Here is a 9,674-nt window from a genome sequence, read left to right on the forward strand (position 1 = left end):
GCAACCCTTCGTTTGGCAGCCAGCGGCATGGAAGCATGGACGGTGTGGATTTGGCATGGTTTAGGCGCGGCCAATCTAGGATTTTGGCATAGTTTTAGGCACGGCCAAAATTAGGGCTTGGCATTGGGACAAAAGTTTCCACGCGTTTGGTGGCGAATTTGGACAGCTGAGGTTTGCATCTCATAAGGAAGGGTGGTCGTTGATTGTTCCAACCCTTCGTTTGGTAGCCAGCGGCATGGAGGCATGGCCGGAATGGCTTTGATGCGGAGGTGTGGCTGGCATGGCATTGGCACTATGGTGCGGCTGGCATGGTTGGTATGCCTTTGGCGCGAAGATGTGGCTGGCATGGCATGCCATTGGCATGGTGGTGCGGCTGTCATGGTTGGCATGCCTTTGGCGCGGAGATGTGTGGCATGGCATGCCATTGGCACGGTGGTGCGGCTGGCATGATTGGTATGCCTTTGGCGGGGAGATGTGGCTGGCATGGCATGCCATTGGCACGATGGTGCGGCTGGCATGCCTTTGGCGCGGAGATGTGGCTGGCATGGCATGTCATTGGCACGGCGGTGCGGATGGCATGGTTGGCATGCTTTTGGCGCGGGGATGTGGCTGGCATGGCATGCCATTGGCACGGTGGTGCGGCTGGCATGGTTGGCATGCTTTTGGCGGGGAGATGTGGATGGCATGGCATGCCATTGCCACGGTGGTGCGGTTGGCATGGTTGGCATGCCTTTAGCGCGGAGATATGGCTATTAGGGTTTAGTGTGTCGAAACCCTAGTTTAAAACATGTGGCACGCGTGATTGGCACGTTTGGCTAGCATGCGCGACTGGCATGTGCAGAGATAATGCCAGTCAGTACCGAGGGCTCTGCCGTGGAGTATGGCATATAAAATAGGTACCTTGGTAATTTTACGCAGACATGTTGAATGGTTCAGTAAATGTGCTAGTGACGACATTATTACTCAAGTATGACGTCACTGTCTGACTAAGGTTTTACGATTTTAACCCTAAGCTAAAAACCACCATCAACACATATTTAACAGTAAATAGAAGAAGCTTATGGAATGATTTGGTGGATATTAGTACTTTGAATAAACCATGGTTAGTTATGGGGGACTTCAATACATTAATGAGAGAAGATGAAAAACAGGGTGGACTAAGGCCTTTGAGGATATCCATGTTGGATTTCAATAATTGTATTCATAGCAGTGGTTTGATACAAGCTCCCAAAACAGGGTTGGACTTTTCTTGGTGTAATAACAGAGTTAGAAAAAAGAGAATTGCGTGTAACCTTGATAGAGTTATTTTTAATGAAAAATGGTTAGAAAAATATCCAAGTTGGGGGTATAAAGTTGGAGTGAGAGGTATTTCTGATCATAGTACTCTATATGGAGTTAATGCTGATATTCCTAAACCTAGTAATACTCCTTTTAGAGCATTAAAAGTATGGAAAAAACATCCTGGTTATAATAGTTTTTGGATTCATCTCCCATTACATTGGTTAAAAATTAATGTTGATGCTTCAATTATTCCTGGTACTAATCTAGCTGGCCTTGCTTTTGTGGTTCCTAATCATCTAGGAGAGTTCATGGAAGCAGTGGCCTGGACAAGCAGGACAAGAGATGTAGATCAAGATGAAGTGTTGGCTCTGGAGATGGTTGTTTAATGGATTAAAGAAAAATGTTTAAGTACGTTTCTGGTAGAAGGTGATAACAAAGCTACTATAGAAGTTGTCAAAACTCGGAAGACTGAAAAAACTAGGTGGAAAGATCAACATCTCTTTTCTGAATGTTTAAGTATCTTTCAAGGTTTGTCTGAAATTTCGGTTCAGTTTTCTCATAGAGACTGTAATAAGGTTGTCAATGCTTTAGTTAAGCATGCCCATCTCAATAATTGTACTCAGCAGTGGAAAACATACCCTCCAACATTCCTTATTCCTCTTTTAGTTAAGGATGCTTCGAGGATTGTTAAGTTAAGTTGCTGATGTTAGTTGAGTTGTTTGCTTAGTGTCATGTATCCGGAGTGTGTGAAGTTTTATCATGGTTTAGGAGTCTTGAAGTTGTCAGTGTTCTGTAATTCGAAGGATTGTCTGTTTCTAGCTTTGGTCTTGAGTCTTGGTCTTAGAGTCTTGTAATATTTTTTTTATATTAATTTAAGTTTTTTATTTATTTCAAGAAGAAAAAAAAACCATAGGGTCATGGGTTCAAGGCTTGGTACACGAAAGACTTAAACCCTAGGCATATTTTAGGAAAATAATCTAGGCATATACAAATGGGTGCATTTTTTATCTTTTTGATTCCAATGTTGGAGTTATTGAATGACTGCCCCGCTTCCATGGTTCCCTGTTTAAACGGTGAAGACCTTTATATGCACTGAAGCCTTCTACTTATTTAGTACTCTCTTCGTTCCTAATTAATAGGCTGGTTTTGTTTTTAGAGAAAATTAAGGAAATTAGGAGAACTAATCATTGAAAGTGGTCCTCATGACACTTGTTAATAAAAGAAATAAAGTGAAATGGTCCCCATGACACTTGTCAGCAAAAGAAGTAAAGTGAAATGGTCCACGTGACACTTGTCATCAAAATAAATTAACAGAAAAATGGTCCCAGAAAACTAAAGTAACATTTGACTTTCCCAATTAGAAAACCAGCCTATTTTTTTTGAAACATCTATTTATAAAACCAACCTATTATTTAGGAATGGAGGGAGTAATTACAGTTCATATATTTTGGGTCATTTATCCACTCAAAGTTTCCTTGCCAAGCCACATAAAATAGATATATGGAAGTCCAATTTTTCTTTTGCTAACTGTCTGAAGTGAGAAGCAAAAAGACGATACTCTTTTAGTAGAATTCCTGGATGAAAATTGGGTGAGTCTATGTATCATTGTTTCTTCTAAAATAGAACTTGAATAAATTAATCAAGCAATCCTATTTCCGGATAATATTTGGATGAAAATTCGGCAAGTCTACTACAATCATTGGCCTTGTTTGGTAAAATTTATGATATAAGTGATTTTGATATAATCATTTTAAAAATAAATTTTTCCAAACACTTTTTTTTCTTCAGATAATTGATTATCTTAGAATGATGATCTCAAAAGGGAGAGGAAAAAACAATTATCTAGGATATTCTTTTAGTCATATGTTGCTTTTTTGTCTCTCTCTTGATAGTTTAGAGAAAATAAGATGAAAAAATTCAATTTGAGTTTCTTAGAAAAAATAAGGAATATATACAAAAATAGGCGTATTCTAGGACCTGCTTTTCAAATCTAGGCCATTTTTTTTATTACAAAAATAGGCCAATCAAACGGATTCCATCCAAATCCGTTATCTCAGTCAATATCGTGTTGACCGGACAATATCTCTTCAAATTCTCGTATAGCGAGATATCGTGGAGGTGCTGACATTACAATGATGCCCTTTATCTTCAAATCCAGTCAAAACCCAACAAATCTCTCCTTCATTATTTTTATATGTGCTGTGTTCTTCTACATTGCTAGCTCCACATAATCAATCTCATCCTTTTCCTCGGATCAACAACAACAGCTCACCACTTCTTCTCACCTTCTAAATCTTGTTTCTCGAATTTAACAGAACCCGAAATCACCTGTTATTGTTTTTGTTGGTGAAAGTTACTAATAATGTAACTGAGAAGAAGATACTTAGCTCAAACCGATGTTGCTGGAGATACACAGAAAATGTAGAGGCACGTATACAATACGCTGTCCTAAAGGCAATATCGCCTGCCACTCCTCTGAGATGCTACAACAGTTGGCGAGTCACCTCCAGGATACAACTACAGTTAGTACCCCTCAATGTAGCATACAATGAGTGTACCCTTAGAGCTTGGCAGAACTTAAAACAGTAGAAGAGATGTTTATAGAAAAACAGAGGGAGAGTAGAAGAGATGTTTCTCTGTGGTGTGTCAAATGAGCTCAAGACTCCTCCCTTATATAGTGTTTAAGACGTTACAAACGAGAGGAAAAATGCATGCAACCAAACCATGTGTATGACAGAAAATACTGGTAATGTTGGGTTAAAAACAGTGTTGCTTTTGTCAGGCTTAGAGCAGTGTGTTGTCAAGAAGCCAAGCCAAACATGTACGGGAAAACAGACAAGAAAGCCAAGACAAACATGTGGAAGACAAAGAAGAAGATTCTTCTACATGTGTGTAAAACACGTACCAAAAGTTTCAGCAAAAAGATAGAATCTAATGAAACCACACCCACACCCGACCGACCGGACGGCGGCGGCGTGTAAAGCACCGCGCGTACGGGAAAGGCAACCTTGCCCTAGTCTAAGCCTTCCCTCCAAGCACAAAAGTCTAATGACCCAAGGGTCATGTCCTTATAGCCAATTCTATGGTATTTAAGTCTAAAACTCTTTAGATTTTAGTCTATGTGGGACTATTGTTTTATCTACTCAAATGAAAAAACAAGTAGTGTGCAATAGGTCTAGAGATCAAAACATAGTCCATGCAAATTTGGTATAACAAAACCGTTTTTTCTAACAGTTTTTTCATGTAAATCCTAAAATTATTACAGACTCAAAATCATCTAACAATCTCGATTAATCTCAGTTTTTTGAAGAGTCTGTGAGGAATTATGAGTTGGGTTCTTACTGGATTCGAGTATACAACGAGTTATGAGAAGATTTAGTGAAGATTTGATCAAGAGAAACCAGCCAGAGAAGTCAATCTACTGTTGTCAAGTTTTGGTAGTTAACTATGAATGTTTATGAATGCTTCGAAGATATGGGTTTGAGCTATACTTGTGTTGTGTAGGGAAAAAGATAGAAATGATCTAAGAAATCAAGATCGAGTTCATCTGTGAAGCACCAATAAACTGCACACAAATTGTTTGTAGAAAGGCTTAAACCAGTTTAGTTCTGCCTGGTTTTCCATGGATTCTGTGGTTCGAGTCAAAGTTGCTTATTGGGGTCAAGTTCTAGATGAACTACAAGGCGAGGCAGTAAACCAAGCTCCTGCTGCCAAGAGTTCAAGCCCGCAAAGTACGAATCCATATGGCTGGTCGAGATGGGTTTGTGAATGAAGTTTTAGCCGAGAAACAAGTCAGGAAGGTGAACCGCAGTCGTTGATTACCGTGGGTTGAATGAAGATGATTTGAAGTGAAAGACAAAGAATTAGAAGACCTGAGAAGTTTAGTTGGATTTAGACAGCAACTCCAAGCCGAGAAGTCAGGGAAGAAGATGGAATTCTGCCGCCATTAAGCGAGTTGGTGGCCATTGAAATTGGGTATTGGGAGTACTTTTAGAAGTTGTGAGAGGAACAACATTGATCACTGCCGCAATCTTTGTTTCGGTGTTCGTATGTGTTCTTGTACTGAAATAAACAGCATTGATCACTGCGAAAGGTGTTGCTGTTTCTTTCATTTTACTTTAATCAGGTAAACATTAACGACATGGTTTAATTATGGTATAAAGTAACAGGGTTTAAAAGTATGGGTTCAAATGACCCCAAAATGCTCATAGCTGGCTCTCTTATATAGGTGTGCATCTGTTAATTAGAAATTGAGAGACGGATGCGATCAATTAAAAAAAAAATAGAGCGACGAACCTTGCAGTGTAGAATTTTTTCCTGGGATAATAATAAAACTATGCCCAAGTAAAAAGAAAATGCCAACTTGGCAATGTCTAAATTGTACTTATATTCTTCAATGACGCAACTAGTGAACTTGTCTGGGGATGGTGAATTTGCAGGGAATTGGAAGGCTTCAGAAGATGTTTACTTGGCGCAGAAAAATACCATCAGATTGTGCACAACAACCGTTTGAAAAAAAGCCTTAACTACAGACGGTCTTGCGGCAGTCAGCCACGTCCCTTCTCTTTGCGGCTGCTCTATCCATGGGTTCTAGAGTAATTTTGGGAGGCTCAACAAATATTTGAGAGTTTAAGATCAACACGGGTAGGTAATATATGGTGACGGCTGCACAAACTTTCCTCGGAACACTTGCTTGATTGAATGAGAACATGAGGGGAGGGAATGGTGCTGACGTGATTCATACCTATTACTTAACAACGGAGTGGGTGTGAGAGACTCTGCTGACTTTCAATAGTAATGATGGCGGCTAGTACTATGTGCAATGGTATTATGTGGAAGCTGGTGACATTGACTCTATATCTTGGTGACAGCGAAGCACTCGTAACAAAGTGAAAAGCTTGTTGCTGCCTGCTTGTATGCTGCAATTGTGTAATAGCTCGTTGGACTGGTGGTGAAGGTGTAGGTGTAGAGGTGGTCTGTATTGCTGATGTTACCGCGATGAATGGTGATGGTTATGGCCGTGAATGAGGTGTTGGCCTTCAAATAAGAAGGTGATGAGTTGGAGAGAGTCCTCTCTGGAGTCTTTACAAGCATTTGAAGTGCAGGCAATGGTCTTCCCGGTGCAGGCTGAGTGAACTCAGCGTTCAAAGGGCTTACATGTCTTTTTGAGTCATGTTAACTGCCCATGTGGAGCTTAACATTCCATCCACTGTTTTTGGTCAAATATGACCTAGTTTTGTAAGAAATAAAAAAACTGGCCTAATTCTGTGAACCATAAAAAAAAAAGACCTATTCTTATAAAAAGCCCAAAAAATAATTGATTATAATAAATTTTCAAAACAACTATTTTCTGTTTATGGAAATAATGGATTTTTTCAACTATGATTAAAATAAGCAATTATTATGATGGTTACCAAACGCATATAAAATCCATTATAATCTGCGTAATGGATTATAAGCTGATAATCCATTAAAATAATGGTTACTAAACATCCCCATTGTTTTTTCTAAAGTAGAACCTAAATTAATTTACACAAAATTGGTTAAAATGACCAAAATCAACAATTTCTGGGTGAAATGGACATGCAAAATTTGATACTGTTTAAATGGACGAAAATGTAAAAATAGCCAGGATGTAAACAGTTTCGTCCTACCCATTTTCAAATGTTTTTTCTTATTTTTAATTTATATCAGGATGCATCCAGTTTCATCCTCCCTCTTTTTTTAAGTTTAGGTCAGGATGAATCCAGTTTCATTCTTCCTATTTGTTTTGTGTCCACTTCACCCATATTAATTTTTACTCGTCCATTTGAGCCATGTTTTAAAAATATTTGGACAAATGACCCATATTAATTTTTACTCGTCCATTTGAGCGATGTTTTAAAAATCAAAATGTTCTCATGCCCCGGATACTTTCGCTTGAACCAACTAGATTTTGATTATAAAGTGACCGAACTTTATACTATTATTGCTTCAAAGAAAACAAAAAGAACTCCATACTGTTACCTTTTAATTAGCAATTTCGCTGCACCTGTTAGTTTTTGGCGCATGTTAAATTTTATCCTCTGTTTTTGGAAAAGAGATACTTTCACTTTTTCATTTTAGCCTAAAAATAGGCCAAATTGAAAAAATAAAAATATCTCTTTTCTAGAAACGGAGGGAGTATCATTATTGTGAAGGCAAAGTCTTTGTGAAATTTTAGTCATAGGCAAGCTCTTTAGACTCTTGGGCGAATAAAACAATACACTCTCATTGATTATACTAGCTACACCAAGTATTGTGGTTATAGTTTGACCAAAAATTTCCCCAAATAAAAATTCAGATTATTAAGCCACCACGAAAGGAGTTCCGAACCCATCTTACTACTTCTGCAAACTAGCATATATAATCGCAAAGACAGAAGAAGTAGAAGCATACACAGTTCAATTACTCATCAGCCATAACATTCACTAAAACTCCTTTGATTCATCTGTTAGAGCTTAACTTGAAGCAGATAGTTGACTTGCAAAATATACCTACAGAAGATAAGAGATAGAGATGACTAGAGGTACACTAGAAGTTTTGCTCGACGATGCTTCTAAGCTCAAAGACACCGATTTTTTTGGTATGTCATCGTAACTTAACTAAAAAGGATAGCATGTTTAAATTGCATTCCATGTAAAACTTCTTAAACTCGAGATCTTAAAAATGTATAAACTTGTTATTGCAGGCAAAATGGACCCTTATGTAATAATTCAGTTCGATAACCAGAAGCGAAAGAGCACTGTTGCCCGTGGTATGTATATTGAAGGAAATTCCATTCCTTTAACTAGTTATGTACTTTGTGAAGTACAAAGTTTGCGAAATTTGACAATACGCAGGAGAAGGAAAAGCACCAGTGTGGAACGAAAAATTTACATTTGATGTGGAGTATCCAGATAATACTAGAGATGAACATCACAAATATGAACTCAATCTCACCATCATGGACAAAGATATGTTCAGCAGGGACGACTTTGTAGGCGAATCGACGTAAGCGTTTTTTTCTTCTTCTAGTACTTCGATCTAATCTCTCTAAGTCCATATTTTAAATGGCAAATATTTTGACTGCGGATAATTAACATTTTGGTATCGTCTACATTATGGTTACAGGATTAACCCGACGGATGTGTTATCCTTAGGCGTAAAGAATAGAAGATCTGAAATTAGAGTTAGCAGCGCTGTTCTACGCAACAAAATCTATTCTGGAGAAATTCGAGTCCGCATTTCATTCACCCGAAAGGTATATATGAATCAATTCCTATACTTATAGTATATATAGATAACTGCGGTGGAACAATTACAACGGTGCTTGCTTAACGTTAGATACATGGATGACTGCTTGTGTTACTACAGGGTGGAAATGCAGATGATAAAGCAAACTATTTGGGAGGATGGAAGCAATAACTAAAAAGATTGATCGAACTTAAAATTATTGGATTGTATCAAATTATTTGTCAAATTTGTTAACCACATTTTTGGGCCGACCGAGCGAAGCGAGGGAGGACCTTGTATGATCACTTTTTTTTTTGTAAAATCCAAGTCATCGATCAATTGACATAAAATGATTGAATTTCTTTTTGGTAGTGTGCACCCGAAAATCCGAAAATGTCCTTCCCTTTTAGTCCAATTACTATAATTCTTTGTGTATCCTATCTTTTCAGAGGTATAATTGGAAAGCAAACTTTAATAGCAAATGGGTCGGTCCTATTCAAGTTGTACCCAAAAAGTCTGGCATTACTGTAGTTCAAAATGAACTGAATGAGCTAGTCCCCACTCGTGTAACCACAGGGTGGCGAGTCTGCATTGACTATAGGAAGTTGAACACAGTAACAAAGAAAGACCATTTTCCTCTTCCGTTCATTGACCAAATGTTAGAAAGATTGTCAAGGCATAGTCACTATTGTTTCTTAGATGGCTATTCAGGTTATAACCAGATTCACATAGCACCCGAAGATCAAGAAAAGACCACATTTACCTGCCCTTATGCGACATTTGCTTATCGTCGTATGCCTTTGGGCTGTGTAATGCACCTGCTACTTTTCAACGTTGCATGATGAGCAACTTTTCTGACATGGTAGATAAATTTCTTGAAATCTTAATGGATGATTTTTCTTTCTTTGGGTCTTCTTTTAATGAATGTTTACATCATCTTATTATTTTGCTGATTCGATGTAAAGAAAAGAATTTGGTTTTGAACTGGGAAAATTATCATTTCATGGTCAATCCAGGCATAGTTCTAGGGCATATCATTTCTGAAAAAGGCATAGAAGTAGATAAAGCCAAGGTTGATCTCATTCAGCACTTTCCTCAACCTCGCTCTGTGAGAGAGATAAGGTCATTCTTAGGCCATGCCGTTTTTTACCGACGATTCA

General features: G+C 38.2%; 1 protein-coding gene across 1 annotated transcript; it reads left to right on the forward strand.

Annotated features, from left to right (window-relative positions):
* The first annotated feature begins 7,818 nt into the window (after positions 1-7,818).
* On the forward strand, positions 7,819-8,706 carry LOC113349141 (elicitor-responsive protein 1-like). The gene is made up of 5 exons (XM_026593088.1): positions 7,819-7,885; positions 7,991-8,056; positions 8,142-8,292; positions 8,413-8,542; positions 8,656-8,706. The coding sequence occupies exons 1-5, from the start codon at positions 7,819-7,821 to the stop codon at positions 8,704-8,706; spliced, it is 465 nt and encodes a 154-aa protein (XP_026448873.1).
* The last annotated feature ends 968 nt before the right edge of the window (positions 8,707-9,674 follow it).

The sequence above is a fragment of the Papaver somniferum genome, chromosome 1 (assembly GCF_003573695.1).
Source record: "Papaver somniferum cultivar HN1 chromosome 1, ASM357369v1, whole genome shotgun sequence".
Classification (NCBI taxonomy): domain Eukaryota; kingdom Viridiplantae; phylum Streptophyta; class Magnoliopsida; order Ranunculales; family Papaveraceae; genus Papaver; species Papaver somniferum.

What these genes read in the sequence shown, in the direction of transcription:
- LOC113349141 (XM_026593088.1), top strand. Translation starts at nt 7,819, where the DNA reads ATGACTAGAGGTACACTAGAAGTTTTGCTCGACGATGCTTCTAAGCTC. An exon ending in AAAGAGCACTGTTGCCCGTG is followed by an intron (nt 8,057 to 8,141) that starts GTATGTATATTG and finishes GACAATACGCAG; the next exon opens with GAGAAGGAAAAGCACCAGTG. An exon ending in GCATTTCATTCACCCGAAAG is followed by an intron (nt 8,543 to 8,655) that starts GTATATATGAAT and finishes GTGTTACTACAG; the next exon opens with GGTGGAAATGCAGATGATAA.